This window comes from Narcine bancroftii, chromosome 10 (assembly GCF_036971445.1).
Source record: "Narcine bancroftii isolate sNarBan1 chromosome 10, sNarBan1.hap1, whole genome shotgun sequence".
Taxonomy (NCBI): Eukaryota; Metazoa; Chordata; class Chondrichthyes; order Torpediniformes; family Narcinidae; genus Narcine; species Narcine bancroftii.
In genome coordinates, this window is record NC_091478.1 from 10,361,392 (window position 1) to 10,384,625 (window position 23,234).

Sequence of the window (23,234 nt, forward strand, 5' to 3'; positions counted from 1 at the left end):
ATCAGGAACAGTATTACTCAATCAGATAAAAGAAACTGATGCCATAATGAATTCCAGTGAACCAATAAACAGTTTCATCGACAGTGCCTGTCTGTTCCACTCCATTCTGTCATAGATTCATCACTGGCTCTTGGAACTGAACATGCTATAAATCATATCCTCATTCACCACAACCTATTTTTGCTAAACAAAGATCTCACTTAAAAAAAATAGACCAAGGATAATGGAATAGCTTCATAACCAGTTAGTAAATATTGCAGTAAATAGCAATGTAATAACAGAGCTTAGGCTACGAGGTTATTTTTCAACATTGTAACGACAAATTGGAACCTTATTCATATGATTGCTTGGAAAAGATGAAAATTACTTAGACAATGAAAAATATCCCTCCCTTTCTGATAATATTTAAGGTTCAACTAAGCCAATGTTTTTCAAACTTTTTCTTTCCACTTACATACCACCTTAAGTAATCCCTTACTAATCACAGAGCACCAATGGCATATGGATTATTTAAACTGGTATTTAAGTGGAAAGAAAATTTTTAAACCACTGCACTAAGGAAATACAAAACTAATTTTCCACATCATACCCGCTTTCAAAAAGAAAACAATAAATAAAGAACCAGTAATTTACTCTATTTTCATTGTTGGTCAAATGCATGTAGACTCCACTTGGAGTTGAATCAACTTCCCCCTTCCAAAACAAAGGGATTCTTAAAATGTTAGGTCGAATAAAATTCCTCAGTGCTAAGGAACACACAAACCATCTCATCTTTTTTCCTTTAGGATGATGACTGTTACTGCAGCTGCACCGTTTTCTGGACATGTTCAAATTCCTAATACTTTAACCCCCACGAGCAGTGAGAATGAACAACCAAAGGAACTGCTCATACTAACCATCCAAGACTCTCATTTCTATATACAAATACTTGACCTGCATATATATGGTTTGTACGTGTTCTATGTCTGGCTGTGTCTGCCTGTTTTGCCCTGAGGACGGAAGAACACAGTTTTGTTGGGTTGTATTTGTCCTATCGGATGACAATAAACTTGACTTAACTTGAAAATTATTCTACAATAGGAAACAAGCCTTTACATTTATTTGTTTTTTTTAATACATGAAATCGGAAACATAATCCTATTATACTCATTACTTTATGCAAAGATATGATGAACTTTCAATGTACCAAAGCAATTGTACTTTCATAGCAAAATCTACACAAATGCAGAGGAAGATCAATCAGTCCATGTAGAGAAACATGAAAGCTGCAGATGCTGTAATCTCGAGCAACGAATAGCCAGAGGAACTCAGTGGGTCAGACAGCATCTATGAGTAGAAATGGGCAGTCAACATTTCAAATCTGGGCCCTTTATCAAGACTACAGGGAAGAGGATATTACATAATGGGGGGGGGCGCTGGGTGTGAAGAAGCTGGGCGAAAGACACAGAGGTAGGGCAGTAGGTGTGAGAGGTAGAGGGGCAGACCGCCAGGAGAGGGATTGAAGTTAGAAAGAGGGGGAAAATACTGAGTACAGAAGTAGGTTAAGAAGAGATTGAAACAGTGGACTAGGTGGGAGTTATGTTTAATTAGTTTTTAAAAAATCAATATTCAGGTCATTTGGTTTAAGGCTAAACAGGAGGAATACGAGGTGTTGTTCCTCAATGTTACATTTAGACTCACCCTGATAATGGATATGGTCAAGACAACATGTCACTGTAGGAATGGTGGAAGGGTTTTAATAGTTGGCTAAAGAAAGTTCAAGTTTAGGCTCACCAAACGTAGGTTGACGTCACAGATTAAGGGGATCACTTTGCTGAATACCTACACACTGCCTATGGATATAAACTTGAACTTACTGTAGCCAGCCATTTGAACACCCCCACCTCCTTACAATCACATTTCTTTCCTTGGCCTCATCCTTGTCAGGTTGAGGCCAAACACAAATGTGATATTCCTCCTGGATAGCTTTATAAATCTAAGGGCATGAAAATTACTTTTTCTAATTTTAGGTAAACCCCCCCCCCCCCCACCCCACATCAATCGAGATCCGCTGCTTTTATCTCTTTATCTGCTCCTGAACTTAATTATTTTTCTCCATCTTTTCTTCACCCAGCAACCCCTCCCCATGGTCTTTCACTTTCCCCACTTCTCCAACTTCTGACTTCTGTCTTTATCACCTCGTAGTCCCTTCTCCAGCTCCTTCCTACTTTATCACCTTCTTTCTTTAAGTCTTATCAATAAAGGGTCCAGACCGAAACAATAACTGACCATTTCTACTCAGCTGCTGTCTGACTTCCTGAATTCATCCAGCAATTTTTCATATCGATCATGTTTTGCCATTTCATCACTGTTGATCATTAAGAGTATCCACAATCCCTAATAAATTTGCTAAAGACTGTTTGAAAAATGTCTTTTCGAGGTAAAAGAAATTTAATTTTTCTTCACCATGCAAAAAGAAACTTTGACATCATTGCTGAATAACCCAGCTCTAATTTCAAAATTATGCCTCTTTGTTAGACAAATTAAGATGGCTTAATTTGTCAAACAAACGTTTGAAATACTTTTATGAATTTACCTACACTGGGGGAAAATACAGCTTGGGATCAAAAGATTTATTATGCCTAACAATCCAACCCACTTCTAAAGTCAGGCTTAGATCATTACAGCACAGAAACAGCCCCCTTCAATCATTACATTTTAAATAACTTGCATTTTTAATATTAAAAATGTTACAATCATACATTTGGTTGTATGGTCTTCAAAAGCCAGGTTTTATGTAAACTATAATGACCCTCCATACCCTTTCTGGTTGTGCGAAGGTCCCAGCATTGCAAGGTGTTCTAGGATCCCACAGCTTGACTGTTTGATCCCAACTTCCTGTGACCATTACGTTCACTTCTGGACAGTATTCAACACAACGAATTGAAGCATCATGGGAACCAACAACTGATTCTATATATAAAAAAAAGAAATTAACTGAACCATGCTTTGCATGAAGTGAAACATTGAAAGTTTGCAGATGCTGTGATTGAAGTTAAAAACACAAAAAAGCTGGAGGAACTCAGCAGGTCTTGGCTTCCAAAGCCACATGGCCATGAGACCTGCTGAGTTCCTCCACCATTTTTGAGTTTTTACTATTTGCATCAATGATCCAAGGTTTGCCCCTTGTCATAAACTGAGCATATAGTTGTAAGGAAAGCAAACATTAAAACTTCACTTCTGTCATGGTTCACATTTTAAAAGGTTCTTGAGATAAAACATAGTGATAAAATATGCAAGGAACATTTAATTTTTCCATTACAGTAATATATCATGGAATCTCAAAGCACAAAACTAGTATAAATAGTCATCCATTAATTTTTAATCCATTCCAATCTGCCAATACCTGGAGTTATTCTTATTCACAATTTGTTTACCCAGAAAATTCAAAGGCAAATCAAATATTTTTTTTTAAAATAAGCATCAAATATGATTTGCAGGTGAAAGATGAAACTGTTTATGGTTTGGAATTTAACTAATCCAAATAATTTTTGAAATATTCCTTGCCTTATGCATGTTAAAGAATAATCTCATAGGAAATGCACTCATTAAATTTACTTTAAAAAAAACTATGAGCTTTGTTGAGCTCATACTGATTCAGTGACATCAATGTTAGGTGTTTATAAATTAAACTAGAGAGAGTTCAAAAGAAACTGAGAATCTGTGGCACTAATGTTGCTAACTTCACCACCTTAATGGGAGTCAGACTGGAAAATCTGAGGGATTTTATTTGGAGCAAGTTTAAGAGATGGTTTTAAATAGGATAAAGTGAGAAAACCTATTCATGACATTCAAAATTCCTTTATTGTCATGTAATAATACAGAACATCTAATAATTCTATCACATTATGCATCTCTAAGGAACATGATTAACGTAAACATTTCTCACCTTGGTCTGTGTTTAAATCACGCATTTTCAGTGAAAGATCCAAACCTCCACTCCATGCATGAGTTGGGTCCTATTTGCAGGGAGCAAAAATAATTAATTGTTGCCCAATCACAAACCAAAAACCCTTCGGTATTGCAAATCTGAAATAAAACAATGCTGGGAATTCTTAGCAATTCAGACAATATCTGCGACGAGAGGAAGAATCAAAATTTCAGATCAATGATGCTTCAATACGATCAGTAAACAAACATATTTTAGATGAAAATGGAATGGCTGGAGAGAGAAATACAGAATCTTGTGACAGAATATTTTTGTCTCTTTTGAACTACAAAGGTATTAAAGAGGGTAATTTTTAGTTGCAGATTATATTAATGGCAGATGGTAACAGAAAATAAAAGAGAAGGTGGAGGTAAGAGATGAGAGAGATAAAGAAATTAAATGTTGCAAATCTTCAAAATGAGATAAAAGAATTGCAGGATCTTTGGAGAAAGGACAGTTAAGACCTCTCCAAATAGGAAGAAATTATACTACAGTAAATGAAATGGCATTTAAAAAATACTAATGTGCAAGATGTCACCATTAGATATGTTGGGGCTGCTCAAACCATGAAAATTGAAGAGAAATTGAGGGGGGAACCCCACCCAAAGCATTAAAAAAAAGAATTGCTCCCTCCAGTAACTCCCTGACCTGCATTCTGCAAGTTCTATTTCTAAATTGGCATACAAGTTAAATTTTAAAAACTGAACACTTTCAATAAGCCACCACCATCCATGTTGTATTTGTTTTAAAACTTTCCTTACATTTTTTAAAATGCACCTACTTAAATTTAGCTAAAAGATCATAATACAGAATAGTCACTTTTACAGACAATAAGTGCAGGAGTAGGCCAAGTGGCCCTTCGAACTAGCACCACCATTCATCCACAATCAGTACACTGTTCCTGCCTTCTCCCCATAACCCTGGACTCTGCTATCTTTAAGAGCTCTATCTAACTCTTTCTTGAAAGATCCAGAGAATTGGCCTCCACTGCCTTCTGAGGCAGAGCATTCCACAGATCCATAACTCTCTGGGTAAAAAAGTTCTTCTTCAACTCAGTTCTAAATAGTCTAACCCTTATTCTTAAACTATGGACTCCCCCAAGATCAAGAACACACTTTCTGCCTCTAGCATGTCCAATCCTTTAATCAGATCCCATCTCATCCTTCTAAATTGCAGTGGCTTCAATCTTTCAACATATGACAGTCCTGCCATCCTGGGAATTAACCTCATGAACCTACACTGCACTCTCTCAATAGCAAGAATGTCATTCCTCAAACTTGGGAGACCAAAACTACACACAATACTCTAGGTATGGTCTCATCAGGGCCCTGTACAACTGCAGAAGGAACTCTTTGCTCCTACACTCAACTCCCCTTATTATGAGGGCCAACATGCCATTAGCTTTCTTCACTACCTGATGTACCTGCATGCTTACTTTCAGTAACAGATGAACAAGGACCCCTAGATCTCATTGCACTTCTGCTCTTCCTAACTTGACACCATTCAGATAGCAAACTGCCTTTCTGTTCTTGCCACCAAAGTGGATAACCTCACATTTATCCACACATTAAACCGCATCTGCCCACTCACCCATCCTGTCCAAGTCGCCCTGAATTCTCATAACATCCTCTTCACATTTCACTCTGACACCCAGCGTTGTGCCATCTGCCAATTTACTAATGTTACTTTTAATCCCTTCATCTAAATCATTAATTTTGATGTCTGGTAAAGGATTCCATGAAAACTTGGTTTATCTTTAACATTTTTCATCTCCTACTAATTCATGCACTAAGAATTCAAAAACAATTATTTATATTTAAATTACAGTTGCTAACGCTGCACTTAGAATAATTGGTAAAGAACCGCAAAGCATTCGATTCATTATTGAAACCCTATTTTAACCACACCATTTGCTCTAAATAATCTTAAAAATTATGACCTGCTACAGGAGAAAATTATAAGTCATACTGATGTCAGTTACCGGGAGGCACACAGGAGCAGCACAGGGATATTTTTAGTTCCCCAAGGCCTAAAACAGACACTGCAGCAGAGAATGCACAAAGGAATAAAAGAAGAGAATGAAATGTGAACTTGTGCTGCTCCAGAGAAAATGCAACCACCTAAATAACAATCATTAAAATTTTCAGGCACAAACATGTACGGAGTGAAAATGAATGAACATGATTGCTGTATGTGTAAAAACAATGTCTGTGCAATCCTCTTGGGCAAAACAAATTATTTTACAACAGAAAAACAAGATACAAGTACATATATTCAAAGACATGCTAATTATAGTTTTTAATTAATAAAATAGTCATGCCGATTCTTTTGTTACAGGCAGTACCCAGGATGAAGACAACCGATTTACGAACAACCCATAGTTATGAACCAGCAAGTCAACTGGAAGTAGAATGGTGTCAACTTCGGGTTTGAGCATGGTTGAGTACAATTTAAATTCAAGTGGCACCTCCCACCCGTTCTTTCCCACACAGTCCCCATCCCACCCCCGCTCACCCGGATGTGATCCCCCCGCTCTCCGCTCCGACGCAGTCCCATCCCCACTCGCTGATCGGACGCAGCCTGGCCGCCATCCTGACATGGTGTTCTTTTCCCCCCACCCACCCACCATCTATCAACTTCCAAAGGTTCACTTCTCCTGTTTCATTCTTGGATTTTTTCTAAATATAGTGAATACTAAACAGAATATGATCCATATATACTCTCCCTCCCCCACTCACTTGCCAAAGTAATCCTTTATAAAGTAGCTTCCAGCACTTATAGGTGAATTTCCAATAAAACTGATGTGACAGTGATATGGTAGTCAAAGACTGGCTATAGAATTCTAATTTGCTTTGCTTAGAGATCAATCTTTGATTTTCTTATGTACTGTATTATGTTTTCAAAAGTGTTTTATATGCATTGAAAGGTAAAAATATATACTTTTCTAAATATGCTATATAACAAGATAAACATTTGCCTAATTGACACTAAATATGGACCATATGTACTTTTTCCATCTTACAAATTCAAGTTAAAGACAGACCTAGATAACAGAACACGTATTTAACCCAGGGGCTACCTGTATCTTGGTGAATTCACAAACACACAATGCATCATAGGTATCAAGCTGTAGATATGCACTTTGTAGCTTCAAACTAAATTCATGCATGGGACATTCCTCTCCTTCTAGAGGTCAAATTAAAAATGGATCAAGTACAAAAAACTTCATAAACAACATTGAATCATTAATTATATTGTAAATATATTTAGAACAGAGACACAGGAAGGAGTTTCAATGCTCAGCAGAAAAATAATCAGTAAATGAAAATCTGATTGGATTATCAGAAAACCACTTAACTGAAATTCTCAGTTATTCGAAAATGTTTTAAGTTGAAAAAAATATTTTCTTAAATTTATGCATTTATCTTATTATGAAAGCAGAGATCACATTGTTTTTGGTCAGAATTAAATATTACTTCATGCTTGAAAAACCTGTTGTTTTTTCTTGTTTTTTTTAACCGCTGATATCTGCTGATACCACTGGGCTACTTAAAGCAAGTTATCAGTTATCCGAAAAATCCAGTTAACCAAAACACATCCTGTCCCAAGCATTTCAGGTAATTGGAAATGTAGTGATTGATGAAATAAGAAAATGCAAAAAGCAGTCAACACATTCGGGTAGAGTTGCTGACGGTTCTTCAACCCGAAACACAGTTTCCCTTTCCACAGAAGCTGCATGCTTCAAGCATTTCATTTTTATTTTTTCCATTTTGCATCTTTCAGGGTACTTCACAGACAAAAAAAAATTCATCTTTTGAAATGTAGTTATTGTATTGTTGAGAACCAAATTTCAACAAAAACATCCAAAAAATAATTGCTTTACATAATAAGATGCCTATATTTATCTCAATAACATTTTGTTTCTTTTGCCATGGCTCCCCTAAGCTACTGCGAAAATGTAAAATTCTCAAAAGCACAGGCACAATTTAACATTTCATCCAAATTAAAAACCTCTTTGCATCATGTCTGCACTGTATAAAATACCAGTTTATATTTTTGTACTCTAGTCACTACATCAGAAGAATTTCAAAGGAAAGAATTCTCAAAAGTGCTCCTAATGCATTAGAAAGATTATACTGAATTAAATAATTAAAGGAATTAAATAAAGGATGACAGGATAAAGAAACGATAAATTTTGGAAGTCTAAAATGTACTTGCACCTCAAATCTTAATCTACTTCCCAGAAGTGGAATTCAATATGTGGGTGAAAGATGAAGAAAACAGAACAGCAAAATGATGGCCAACAAATGGAACAGAAAATAAATCAGAGGGCAGAGGCAGCATAGATTCTGGAAGGGCAGGACATGTTTCACAAATTCAATGAAGTTCTTCAGACAGAATGAGCACAATGGCCGAGAGGTGCTTACATTTTCAAACCTGCTGCATAAAAGATAAGGATCATAAAGTTAAGTGTAATGTATTAGAATGGAAGGCAGAGGCTTCAGGACAATGGATGTTTTTTTGCTTGGCAATCAGTAGGGAGCAGAGTGCCGTAGAGTTCAGTGCTAGGCTCATTACTGTTCACACTTTCATGATTTGGAAGAGGGGACTGAGTGTAGCGTATCCAATATACCAAATGGGGAAACTGTGTGGAAGATGTGGAGAATCTGCAGAGATACAGATAGTTTGTGAGTGGGCCGGAGACTGGCAGATCGAGTACAATGTCAATGTCATCTACTTTGGAAGAAAAACAGTCGATGAGATCATTATTTAAATTAATGATTCCCAAAGTGGGCACTGCCACCCCTCCTCCTGTGGGCAGTGGAAAGACCAAGGAGTCGGTGAGGAAAAAGGGGACTGTCCGAACATTCCATCTTGTTATTTTTGTTTGCTGCAAAGTTTAACCACCAAAAGCATTTTTTTTCCACTCAAAACTAGTAAACATTTTCCAAAGGTACTAATCACGATTCAAAGATGACATAAGAGATAGATCTTACATGAAAAGCACAGTCCAGGACAGCTGCTGAATGTTGGTACTTTAGGCGCATATTATTCGATGAGATATCATACAAACGAACGGTGCTGTCCCAGGATGACACCAAGAGGAACTGCGAGGTGTTTGGGCTGAACTTAATCGCTGATATTCCATCCTCAGGACATTGGTTTAGCTTGAATTCATTTGAACCAGTCATCTGAAAATAAACAATGACATTTCTCAATAAAATCTTTACTGAAATTTATCAAAGAGGGATGCAGAAGAAATTGGCTACAAATACATGACATGAATGTGAAGATTTTGAGGCAAAAATGTTAACTTCACAATAAAAAACTCAATTAGATTCCACTTTACAAAGTAAAAAATCCAGAAATGGCATAGCAAACAATTCTCAGCAAAGAGCCAAGCAACTGGTGAAACATTGGAAATAAAATTTGAAAAATAGCTAAACCATTGCAATTGAACATTGTGCAAGATAAAATGATCTCCATGGAAATAATATTATGAAAATTGTAGTATTGGTCAAATATATTCAGAATATAGTCATGTTAGTTCCCCTTTATCCAAATATTTACAATTTCAGGGCTCCTGCAAAGTAGCGCTGTACGCATTTGCTTCACGAACAAACATCAGCGTAGACTTGCTGAGCAGAAGAACCTGTTGCAGTACTGTGAACATGGCCGAGCAGCTAGATTATACAGATAAATTAATTAGTTCAAGTATTCACAAATTAACCAGATCCAGCTCTGTGTTACGCAAACCATTGGAAGCACTTGCTTAGACCAACATTTGATAATATACTAATGTACTCAATGGCTGATGGTCCATAACAAAATGGAAGTACTGATTCAATAATTAGATTAACTGTGTGCACTTCTCTGGAAGCCACAGGATAATTTTCCAATAAAATTGACAAATGAGCTTCAAAAGAAAAATCATGCAATTTCTAATAGCTCAGCTTTTTATTTCATTATGAAGTACAATATTTTACTTTCTTTGATTGCAATTTCGAATTTCCACCCTTTTCTAGTCCTTTATCTTTCTCCAAGGTTAACATCATTTAATTGTACTGAAAATTTAGAAACGTTCAAAGAATTATGTACAAACTTCTACGTCCACTTTTTCTTGGCATCATGTGCCTCTACTGAAAGATGGCTACCTCTGGATATAAAGGGGCATGGACTAATGCTACAGATGGGTGGTAACAGCTAATAGAATTATGTATGATGTTATCCATAGCACCTTAGGTCATTATAGCACAGAAAACAGGCCCTTCAATCTTTCTAATATGTGCCAATCTTCCTAGTCCCACTGACCTGCACCCAGTCCATAGCCTTCCCTACCTCTCCCATCCGTGTACCTATCCAAATTTTGCTTAAATGTTAAAAATGAGCCCACATCATCACTTCAACTGGCAACTCGTTCCATACTCCCACTACTGTGTGAAGAAGTTTCCCCTAATGTTCCTCTAAAATTTTCCCCTTTCACTCTTAGTCCATGTCCTCTGGTTTGTATTTCACCTAACCTCAATGGAAAAAGCCCCAAAGATCAATAATTTACTCCTTTATCAGATGCTGCCGCCATCACATTATCTCAACTTTCCCACCCATCCAAAGTCACCAAAGCATCTAGTCCAGTGGGTCTCAAATTATTGTCACCCACAAATCTTTAAGTATTCCTTTATTTATTGCAGACCACCTATAACAAATCCAGACCATGAACGATGGTGGTAGGGGCAGAAGGAGCCCAAGTCTTATATATTACTTATTTATTATATTTGGTAATATTTCTTATTACCATGTCACTTTGAACCACCTAAAACAAACCATGGACCACAGGTTTGTAAATAATGATCTAGTGCAGCGGTTCTCAACCTTTTTCTGCCTATGGCCCCTTAAGACTCTGCTCAAGATTTATGGACCCCCTTCCCTGTGAAGCAGTCAAGTTTTAATTTCTTCCATACTTCTTTCCTACCAACTACTTTAAAAAAAAAATTATGTTACACGAGGTGAAAAGAAAACAAAGCTCTTACTTAAATGTGTTGTGGCCCCTTTTGAAAATGACTGATCTAGGCATTATCCCTCTCTATACAGGCAGTTATATATTAAATTATCCATATCTACTTTTTGTCCACATCTACCATCGCATCACCTCTTCATTTTTGTCTTGTACCTCTGAAGCATCAAGATATATATCTCATTATATACATAAGACAGGAAAATGTACTTTAGCTATCAGGATCCACTTCACTCAAGAACCAGCCCTCTACTACAGAACATGCCATAAGGCAAATATGAAAGTAGACCACCATACCCCTCAAATATGCCCTGCCATTGAATATAATACCACGGATTGGAGTGGATTCAGGAAAGCTGCCATCGACAAAGACCACATTGATGAGTAAACAAGAACAGTGACTAGTTACATAGACATTGCAGTTACATAAATTCATAAAAGATATTGCAGTGATCAAATGCTACACAGTCAGGACAAATCAGAAACCATAGCTTGGCATGGAGGTTCATGCATTGCTCAGGGCTTGTTGTAAGGGTTAAAATGACTTGCGAACATATTTTACAAAAAGTCGGAGAATATGGTTTACAAATTCCATGAATGTTTCCTAGCAACAGCTAATTCCAAGGTTAGCTGGCTTTTGCATGTTTAAAATAAATATTCCATTTGAGTTTTGCTTTTGTACTGTTTAGAACCAGGGAGCATAGATTTTTCTTTTGACCATACTTTTGTATATATATTAACATTTTATTGTCCATTTTATTAAATGTTTTAAGTATAGTTTTAACATAGTTCTTATCATATAAAGTTCTAATAAACAGTGAAAAACTCTACACTACAGACTTTTCATTTAACGAGTCAAAACAATGGCATCTCCATACTATCCAACCAATTATATAGAAAGATAGTTGCAATATTTAGTCAAAAGAAGACAGAATTAAATACAAAATTTAAAATTGGATTTGGAAGAGAAAACTTGATCAATTGGGCTATTTAGAGCAGATTGATAAAAGAGGCACAAACATCAACAGTATCAAGACCACTGAAGAAGCAGTAACCTTGTTGGAAGTTTCTTCTGTGTGTTTATAAATTAGAATACAATTTGGTGAAATTGCCACTTGTCCTATGAGGACTGTTATGGTTTTGGAGAGATTGCTGTCCATGCTTGGTGTCTGAGTGTGACGATCGACTGAACAGAAGATGGCAGCTGCCACCGAAACTGCCACACCAATGGAGCTATCTGTCAACAAGATGAAGAAAAAGGAACAAATGGAAACAAAGCAACTCTTCAAGCAAGACTGAGAGAGGATATAGATAAGAAGGTTAGTTGTTAGGGATATAAATCCCACAGAATTAATGCAAAAAAAATATTAATAGAAACTAAGATCAGCCATTACCTATATGGTGGTGTAGAGGATGAGCAACCCAAAATGAAGATTAAGGCAACATCTGACATACAGGATGAAAGAGGACCAAATGATAGTGTGCCAAATACTTCCAGGAGGAGAAGAAAGATGAGCTCGAGAACCAGCTCCAGAGTTTCAAGTACTGAATTAAAGATTCAACCAACCATACACTGCAGTCCTTAAAGCGGAAAAAAGCAATGTTTCGGTTTAAATTGGATAAGAAGGAGCAGATAAGAATGACATGGATGTGGCGACGACAAGAGGAGCTACAGGAAGTGCAACAATGGAGAGAAGAGGAGCAGCTGCAGATGGAAAAGGAGCTTCAGGAGGTGCAAGGACGAAGAGAAGAGGAGCTACAGAAGCAACTAAGAATGGAGGAAGTGCAACTAAAAAGGCAAAAGGAACTGGATGGAAAAAATTGCTGTCACAGGCACTAGAAGTCTCAATGGTATGTGGAGCTTTAAGTAAATTATCAAAAGCATCAAATTTTGAGGAAGGACTTCAGAAAAAGAAAATACAATCACAGGACTCTCTTGGTCCTGAAATAGAGAGGTCTTGGCATAGGGCTGAACCAGTGATAGAACCACAGAACGTGTTTGGTCATGAACCAGACAGGTTAAGGCACGGAACTGAGACAGTCCCGCAGATGAGAAATCCCGAATTGATTAGGTTGATGCAAGGACCCAGATATCAAATCCTAATGATGGCCGCATTGGACAGAGATGAGAGCCAATGCCATCTTATGGAGGGTTTGCCCCAGAGAGAGATTCCACTTTTTGATGGTGACCCACTTGAACACCAATCATTTATAAAAAGTTTTGAATTGGGTGTCAATACCAGAATTATTTATATTTGCAGAAGTTCACAAGAGGACCACCACAGATCTTGTAAAGACTTGCCAACATATGAATCCTAATGTAGTATTCAAACAGGCTAAGTGGTTACTGGAAAAGAGGCAGGTGAAAACAGTGCTGAATCCTCAGTATTAACAGGTGGTTTTATTAGGGCCGGTGCAGATAACTTCAAACTCTCATAAGTACCTGTACAAGACCAAGAATGGGACATGGTATGTGCAAATGCATTTTTTGACCCAGGTCGCATTACATCATTTTGCACAGTGACACTTAAGAAAAGTTTAATCTTGAAGGAAGAAAGTCAAGGATTCTGTTGAAAACCATGGGACAAAAAAAGGCAATTGAAACTAACATCGTTTCAAGGTTAGAAGTTTGTGGAAAACAAAGCGTCAATTTTTGTGATCTTCCAGGCATATACACACAGAAGACTATGCCCGTGCATAAAGGAAATGTCCCACATCAAAAAGATGTGGATCAGTGGTCATATCTGAGGAACAAGATAGCTCTGAGATAGAGATGTTAATTGTTTTAGATGTACCAAAGGCTCTGGAACCAATAGAAGTAATACAGAGTGTGAGAGATGGACCTTACGCTATCAAAACTGTGCTTGACAATCAATGAGCCATTAGAAAGATAGAATGATATTGCTCAGAAGCCGATATTCTGTTGTGAAACTCAACAAACCATTAAAACAACCATTCAAGACAGAATTTCCTGACCGCCTCAATAACGACCAAAAACCTTCAAAAAAATACAAAGTTTTGGGAAAATCTTGCTGACAAAAGTAAATCAAGAGCACCTAAACAAGTTAAAAAAAAAAATGTTTTCATCAAAAAAATGGATGAAAATGAAGAGGCCACAAATACTGCTGGTGATTTATTCCCACGAAGCCAAATCCGAGGTAGGAATGAAACGAATGTCTCGGAACAAATCTGAAAGTAGCTTTTGTAGCCTAAATGCACCAGCAGACAAGATCAACAAAGAAGTTTTGCAGCAGGTTTTAAAAACGGGCAAACAAAAAAAACTGGATTAGTGGTGCAACTGCCTTCAGAGTACAAATGTTGAAAAGGGACTTAGAAATATTAGATATTCCAGAAAACAGTGACCAAAATGGTTTTAACTTTGTACTTGGAAACAAAACGGATTTTCAGAAAAATGGCAACAAATCTGATGATTTTTCACTTTTGAAAGTAACCGAGAGAGAAAATCCAGAGCAGTTGACAAGTAAGAATTGTAAATAAATTCGTAAAAACAAGCGGAAGAATAGCAGCCAAAGAAATGAATGCAGTTATTGAAGAAAGGGATGTAGCCTTATGAAAGAGGATATTGATTTTTCTTGAATATTTTATTCATGATTTTCTAGTCTTTAACTCCAACCGTTACCAACATCAATTTACAGTAATCCATAATATACAGTTTCTGCAGAGTGTTCAAGCACCTTATATCCCCCTTCCATCCCAGCCTCCATTTAAACACTGAACATATAAGCAAGCACACGTACACAGGACACTAAAAACAAAGGGAAGAAACGTATGGGAGGATTTGGTGGGTTTGTCACAGGCTGTTTCAGTTTCTAGACTTTGCCTGGTCTGGACAAGTTGGACCACCCACAAACCCCCCCCCCCACTGCCCCCAAAGCAGTGGAGGGGTGGGCAGGCGAGGCGGGATAGCAGGGAGGAGATTCACTTTTTGAAAGAGAATGTCATTGTTTAATGACACAAGGCAACTGACTATGAAAAACAATCAAGAATGGACCTTGAAGACCCAGTTAATAATAATGCAGAGAAAAAATTACATTTCACCAATGTAAGAAGGTGAAAAAAACTGAAACATCTTGAGTAAACTACAGAAGGACTGAAATCAGAGGTACCACTCCATCAAATAACCTTTTTAACTCCAAGTCAAGTTACTAACTTCTCAGAAGATAACGGGAAAATTACTTTCCAATTGAAAGAAATGCAGAGAAAGAATCTAATAAAAAAAATTTTCAGAAAATGAGACTGAATTGGAAGCTGCAAAATTGGATATGGAATTACAAGAAGAGACAATAGAAGTCAGAATGGCTGTTAATGAATTTGAGGGACCAATCTTGTTTGAGTCCTACCTTTTCTATAACCAACTGCAAAAGAGAAAGTAAAGGTGGACAAGCCCGTTGCTGTGAAAGTTAAAGAGACTCATCCATTCATATCAAGAGCATCAGAAGTTACACTTAACCAAAGTTAGATGATGAAGCTGCACAAGAGATAATAAATCATATCCAAAGCTTCAGCAAAAGAAAAAGAGAAAAGGTCCATCTTGTGTCCTCAAGAAAGTGAATACCTTGGAAATCATGTTCAAGCACTGGATAGAGTTGGGGCCAACTTGCAAATGGATGTACAGACCAATAATCAAAATCCGTCTTCTACAAGAAACAGAAACTTTTAATGATTGTCTTTCACTTGATTTTGAATATTTACCTGATGTATTACTATGTTTGATTTTTTTCTTTGTAATAGTAATTATTTTTAGAGACAATTAGGGGCTTGCTAAATGACTTGCTAAAATATTTTGCATGAAGCTGGCAAATATTGTTTGTGAATTCCATGAGTGTTTCCTAGTAACAGCTAATTCCAAGGTTAGCTAGCTTCTGCATGTTTAAAATAAACATTCAGTTTGAGTTTTGCTTTTGTACTGTTTAGAACCAGGGGAGCACAGAGATGGTCTAGATAATTAAATGTGCATATAAAGGATGGCCAATCCTTATTAGTCAGGAAGGCGGAGCAGCATGCAGCCCCATCTTGACACCTTTTCAAAGGACCACAACTGAGAGTGTCCAGTTTGGCTGTATTATTGCGTAGTATGGTAGCTGCAAAGCATCGGACTAAAAGTCAATACAGAGGATCACCAAAACAGCTGAAAAGATCACTGGTGTTTCCCTTTCCTCTTTTGATGGCATTTACCAGGACCTCTGCTTAAATAGGGCTCAAAGAATTAAAAAAGACCCCTTCCATCTAGCACACAATATTGTTGAACTATTACCATTTTTTTAAAAATCAGGTCTGCCAGGCTGGGAAATAGCTTCTTTCTGCAGTCTGAGATTGATGAACCATATCCTGTAACCGAGTAAATAAACCCCAAATATTAAAATATATTTATTTTAAATGTTATCATTATGTACTGTGTGCATACAGTCCAGAGAAATGCTATTTTGTGAGGATGTACATGTACATTCAGGTGATAAACTTGAACCACTTGAGCTGATCTATGCTTGCCTCTATTCTTCTGTGCCAGTTCCTCATAACATTAAACTCGTTAAAATTTCCACCTTAAATATATCCAATGATCTGATCTCCGGCAAATTTGGAGGCAGAGAATTCTAATAAATTTCTACCCCAAGTAGACTTTCATTAATAAGCCCCCTTTGGATATTGAACAAGGTTATCAATCATCCTCCTTAACTCCAAGACCCAAATTGTCTAGCCTATCATGACAGGACAACACTCTCATCCCTAATATTAGCCAAAATCCCCTCTCAACTCATTTAAATATCATTTAATTTCTTAGTTACTTATTATATGCTGCTAACCTTTTGTGATTGGACATTATTCCCCGACTGGCCCCTTTTAGCCTTTCATTATTATCCCAGCCATCTCGCCTCTAAATGTGGCAAAGTCCAGAGGGTTGTAAATTTGCCCTGTGACATCAAGGGAATCAATGTTCACTCTATCGAGAACATCAACAAGAGGTAGTGTCTTAAGCAAGCAGCCTCCATCCTCAAGGACCCCAACACTCAGGCCATGTCCTCTTGTCCTCTTCACTGAGCTGCCAGAAGACAAGCAACCCAGCAGCACAGGACAGCTTCTTCCCCTCCGCCATCAGATTTTTTTTTATAAATGAACAATGAATCACTTTGTTTTTTTTTCCTTGCACTATTTTATTTATTTTGAAATGTGAGTTAGAGAAATGTTTGCACTGTGATGCCGTTGCAAAACAACAAATTTCATTACACGTTCGTAACAATAAATTCTGATTCTGCACTCAATCTTCATGAAGGGTTCTAATTCAAAACGTTGACCATTCTTTCTCTCTCCACTGAGTTCCTTCAGCAGAGTTTATCTTAATTCCTGAATTACAATTCTAAGATCCCTCTGAACTTTATTCATTGGTAGCCTTTCTCCACTTTTTGATTCCTTTTACCGCATTACATGACATTGCACTTACCTACATTAAACTTTATATGCCAGGTTTTCACCCAATTACTCAAATTTGTATACAATTAAAGTCAATGCTCTCAATCGCAACATGACCTTCTCTCTATTTTAATTTTATCGTCAAAATTTTTAAAACTTTCAATTTTGTTTCCTTCTCTAACTTATTAATATAAATAAACAACTGAGAACAAAGAACTAATCCCTGAGGTACCCCATCCTGAAAAGGGCCCATTAATTTCAACTTTTCTTTGTGACAGCCAGCATCAATCCATGCAAATAACCTTCCTCCAGTATCTTGAGCTCCTAATTTATGCATCGCCCTAGTACCCTGTAGAACACTTTTTGGAAATCTGATAAACAACATCTACAGTTCCCCTCAATCAACTCTGCCTGTCTCATCTCCAAAAAAATTTATACAAACATTAAAAACAATTCATCTTTCATAACCTCGGTGACGAGGTTTGATATTTAGCTTTCCCAAATGACTAACATCTGACTAAAAATAAAGTAACTGGCTTCTGGTTCCCCACCCAATTTCCCCCTCTTTAGGACAAGGAAGTCACATTGGTTGCTTTTAAGCAAATGTGGGAGGGTACCAGTGTAGCAGCTCACCGGAGGCTTAATCGAACCAGCTTGGGAGGTTCCGAGTGATGTCATGATGTCACACTGTGATGGCATCGTTTGGAACACACAGGATTTAAAAAAGCTGCATGTGACTGTTTGAAAAAATGACTTTTACTTTTCTGTTCTTCATTTTGCACTACAATACAGTTGCTACTTTGGTGACCCTGACAGTCCAGATTTTGGACCCAACATAAAGAACACAGTGGTTTTGCTCAAGCTGCTTGCCTTTTGGACCACTCAACCAGACGTTTGGTTCGGGCAGGCTGAGGCACAGTTCCACATTCGCAAGATAGAAGTGGACGCTACTAAGTACTAAAATGTGGTAAGCGTCCTCGACTGGACACGGCCAGTCGAGTAGTGGGTTTCCTTTGGGACCCAGCGGCTCTCGGCAAGTTCAAAGCCCTAAAATCCCTCCTTCTCCGGTTTTATGGTCTCTCCCGACGCAAGTGAGCTGCACTGCTCCTCCGTATTGATGGCCTAGGGGACCGTACCCCTTCGGAGTTATAATGAATGACACGTTGTTTTAAGAGCATTCGCCAGAAGACATCCACCTCATGTTGGCTGACTAAGACTTTCATAACCCTCAAACAGTGGCTGCCCATGTAGATTCTGTGGTGCGCAAAACAACAAGACACAAGGCCCACAGAATTAGTGCTGCATCACACCCAAAGGCCCAGGCTCCACGAGTACCAGCGACAAGGTCAAATGTTCCCTCAGACAAGCATGACGATGGCTACGGCGGCTCGCCACCGTAATAGCCTACTCCACGTCTGGGACAAACTCTCCCAGCGATAATTTCTAGACGACATGGGTGCCAAAGTTAGTGTCCTTCCTCCTTTGGGCTTTGACGTCCATACCAGGAGCACGGGTTCAGTACTCACTGCAGTGAATAACAGTCTAATTCATATATACGGCACTCAGACAATACCCTTGAAATTCAGCAACAAAAAGTTCACATGGATATTCATTCTTGCTGCTGTGTCCCAGCCGTTGCTCGATGCTGATTTCCTCAGAGCCCACTCACTGATGGAGTACGAGAACAAAGAAATTGCCAAACTTCTTGGTGTTTCTGGACAATTTCACTCCCAGGTTCTCTACTGCCTCACCCAAACATGGTGTCGCACATCCAAAAATGGCATTGCACACCACATCCTCACCCAAGGATCCCCTCTACATGCCCGAGCCCAACAAGTTGCAGCTTGCAAAACAAGAGTTCCACAAAATGGAGCAACTTGGTATCATACTCAGGTCTGATATCCTGTGGGACTCATGGTCCCCAAAGCCATGGGAGGATGGAGACCTTACGGGAATTACAGGCGTCTCAACGAGACCACCACTGCAGACTGCTACCCTGTGACCCATATACAGGACTTTGCAGCTAATCTTCATGGGGTTAGGATATTCTCTAAAATTGACTTGGAATGTGGATTCCACCAAACCTGTAAACCCAGAGGATTTGCCCAAGACCTCTATCATAACACCATTCGGCCTCTACAAATTTTTGAGAATGCCTTATGGGCTCAAAAATGCTGTAAACATTCCAGCGACTAATGGACACAACAGGGCATGGCATGGACTTCCTTTTTGTATACATGGATGACATACTCGTCGCCAACCCCTCCCACAAAGAGTACCTGCAGCATCTGCGTTTACTCTGCTCCCGCCTATAGGAGTTCAGGCTAACTGAATCCTGCCGTACAAATTCGGACAGTCCTCTATAGAGTTCTTGGGACATCAGATCAGCATTCAGGGTGTCGTTCCATTGCCTAGCAAGGTGGAGGCTATCCTCAAATTCGCGAGGTCCGATACCATCAAAGGAGTCCAGGAATATGAGAGTATGGTCAATTTCTATCGTCGCTCTCTACCCTCTGCAGCTCATATTATGAAACCCCTCTTTAACCTCATGTCCAACAATGCCGAAGAACTCGAGTGGACAAAGGAGACATTTACGATTGACCGACTAAAGCCCACTCATCTCGACCCTGATCAGCCCTTGCTCCAACCCCCAATGCGAAGGAGCAGATGACTGACAAGAGTGGTAGACAGTAATGGTGCCAGAGGTTTAGCCTCCTATCGCTGGTTCTTGGGGGACATGTAGCAGTTCACCAGAGGCTTAATCGAACTGACTCGGGAGTTTTGAGTGACTTCATGACATCACAAGGCGATGACACCATTTGGAACACACAGGGTTTTAAAAAGCTGTGTGTGACGGTTTGAAAAAACTTTTACTAAACTTCGACTCTATTCATTTTCTTGTTTTTCATTTCACACTGTTGCATAGTGCATCACCAGAAAAATTTCAAACCAAGTTCCACTACCTCACTAGGCACTTCCTTCAAAAATCGAAGCACACAAGGTATTGCATCCAATAATTTGACCCCATGGGATTCTTTGATGTCCTTTATCCCTTGTGGTAAGGATTTTAACAAAGTAGTCCATCTGCTTTCTGAAGAATGTTTGCAGTGACCTCTAGAATGAAGGCAGATGGGCACGAAAAAAAGGTAACACATCTGTCACGTCCTCCTTTTCAAGACCCCCGATTGTCTCGGAAGAAGTTTCCAGTCATTGGTGCAAGAAAAATAAACACCAGTAGCAGAGAAAGAACGCTAATGGACTTTGTACAGTAAAACCCCTAGTATCTAGGAATCAAGCAACCAGCAAAAAAAAAAAGAAAAAGAATTTTTAAAACTTAAATAAATATTAAATAGGTAAAAATACAGAAATTTAAAACTGTAAAAGTAAATGTTCTCTGAAGATGGAGTTTGGTAAAGATAGGACCAAATATTCAACCAGCAGAGCTTCTTGCTTGTGCTTTGGTCATAGCAGCTGTTTGAATACAGCTGTGTGAAACAGCAATGGCCTCATCCAGGATGAAGAGCTGGTTGATCCCACTCACCATTGGGGTGACTATTTTAAAGTGTTTCCTTATCCCTGCTTAGTAAGAGTCACCCTGGTCAGAGGCTTTATCTGTAAATATGGGGGAAGGCTCCAAGGAGGAAGAGGAACCTTCAGAAGCAGCGACGGTTAAATGTTTTCAAAGAATCTGACTGAAAACAAATACAATGCTTTAAGGTTTATACATTCATGCAAGTAAAATATGTTCAGTGTAAATATTGTATTTTTGTCTTTTAAACTGTTTATACTTAATGCATGTATTAGTTAGGCATTGTAAGAGCCATTCTTAGACAACCAGATAATACTTATCCAGCATCTTCCAATCCCCATAGGTGCCAGATACCAGGGGTTTTACTGTATTATGTATTTACTTTTGAGGGAAAGAACAAGTTGTTGCACTTGGTTGGTTAAACCAGGTCATGACTTACATAGGGCCCAAGAGTGTTGTAAATGTAAAAAGAGATACAGGTGCATAATTCCATGAAAGAAGCAACACAGGTAGACAGTGATGAAGGCAGCTTTTGACACCATTGTCTTCATTAGTCAGGACACTGAGTATAGGAGCAGTTACATGTCACAACTGTACAGGATATTGGTAAGACCACAAAGCATATTGTGTGCAGTTTTACTCACCCAATTAAATTGTTAAATTGGAAAAGATACAGACATGATTATAAGAACACTGCCAGGACTGTTAGGTTTCAATTATAAGGAGAGGCTATGTTTCTCCTTGGAGAATTGGCAAAGAGGGACCTTATGGAGGTTTATAAAATCATGAAGTGCATAGATAGGTATACATTTATAACATTAGCCCCCAGAGTAGGAAAACTTAAAACTGGAAGCCACACTTTTAAGGTTCACCACATAGGTGGTGGGTACATGGAACAAACTGCCAGTCTGGGGACAATTATAACATTCAACAGGCATTAAGTCAGATACCCAGATGGGAATAATTTACAGCAGTGGATTTCAAACTGCCCCCTAGACTCACATTCTACCTTAAGCAATCCCCATAGCTGCTTTCAGGTGGCCAGAATACCCGACTGTAAAGCCGCCTATTCTCCCCCAATGCGGCTATCGGCTGGCCACCTGAAAGTGGAGAACCAGGCCAGGTTCTCCCGTAGGGGGGGGGGGGGGTTCTCTGGCTCGGAGAATCCCCCGTTGGACCTGAAAGCAGCAGTGGGGCCACAACCCACAGGAACCGCGGGTCTCCTTCAGGTGACAACAGAAAGGCATGTTCTCCGCAGCCGCGTCGGCCGGCGCCTCATCAGCGTCCAAGCAGCTTATGCCACGAGTGCTCTGATTGGCAAGGGATTGCTTAAGGTGGTAAGGGAAGGTCGAGGACCCCATTGTCACTGAAATATTTTTGCTTGACGAAATATCATTGGCCCGTTTCCTTTGGAGTTCTGAAACCGTGCACATGACGAGTCAAACGAGGGTCGAATAAAACAGGGGTTTTCAAACTTTTTCTTTCCCTTACTAATCAGAGTAATAATTAATGGGGGGGGGCGACGACACTGATTTAGAGGGAGATGGCCCGAATGGTCTGCATGGGCAAGTTGGTCCGAAGGGCCTTGTGTGAAAGCCCATAAAGGGGGAACCCCCAGAAAGAAATGGCTTGAAACAGCCGCGTGATTAAAGACCACGCTGAGCCCACAAAGGGAATAATCCAGCGGCCCCTGATCAGTGAAGAGAGGCCCCGGCATCAAGCTCGGGTCTGATCGGCGTTCGTGGGCCGACCGAACCCTGAACGGCGCCGGCGCCTCCGGTCACGGGGTCTGCTCCGGGCCGCAGCGACGCGGCCTACACCGACCTCAAGCCCCCCTCCCCCCCCGCTGCGGCCCCGACGCCACGGAGACCTTCCGATGCCTTGGCCTCCCCCTCCCCAACCCTCCGCCCATGACCTTACCTTCGCTGCTTCTTTCTCCTCAACCTCCCCTCTCAAAAACGCGACGCCACGGTGCCGAACCAGAAGCCTGGCAGCGCGCTCGCAATGCTGCCCCCTGATTGGCCCGTTTGAAACGGGACGCTCGTACGTCACTTGGCACCAGGGTATGACGTAAGTCCCTCTACCCGCTGTTCACGTGACGGGAGCCTTGTCAGGGTTTCGGCTGCAGGATGTCAACTTGAGCAGGAGAAATTGCAAAGGGTAGATTTAATTTTAGACTTTTTATCTGTCCAGTGCAATACTGCACAGGAGAAAGCCGTTAGGTCAGTTAGAGTTTTCCGTTCAACTTTATATTTTGCAGCTTTGGTGGTTAATATTTGTGGAGCTTTAAGACTGATGGA

The 23,234-nt window shown here is 39.3% G+C and overlaps 1 protein-coding gene across 2 annotated transcripts in view; it reads right to left on the reverse strand.

Annotated features, from left to right (window-relative positions):
* bub3 (BUB3 mitotic checkpoint protein) overlaps window positions 1–23,234 on the reverse strand; it is a 41,914-nt gene that overhangs the window by 8,710 nt on the left and 9,970 nt on the right. The window contains exons 1-4 of one of the 2 annotated variants that reach the window (XM_069899773.1): window positions 22,855–22,964; window positions 8,965–9,159; window positions 3,929–3,998; window positions 2,801–2,952 (exon numbers count right to left, since the gene is read on the reverse strand). In XM_069899773.1, coding sequence (XP_069755874.1) covers window positions 2,801–2,952; window positions 3,929–3,998; window positions 8,965–9,159 — 417 coding nt within the window. In that variant the 5' untranslated portion in view covers window positions 22,855–22,964. Of the gene's footprint in view, window positions 1–2,800; window positions 2,953–3,928; window positions 3,999–8,964; window positions 9,160–22,854; window positions 22,965–23,234 lie in introns of those variants that run through there. The other variant, XM_069899774.1, reaches the window with a different exon arrangement.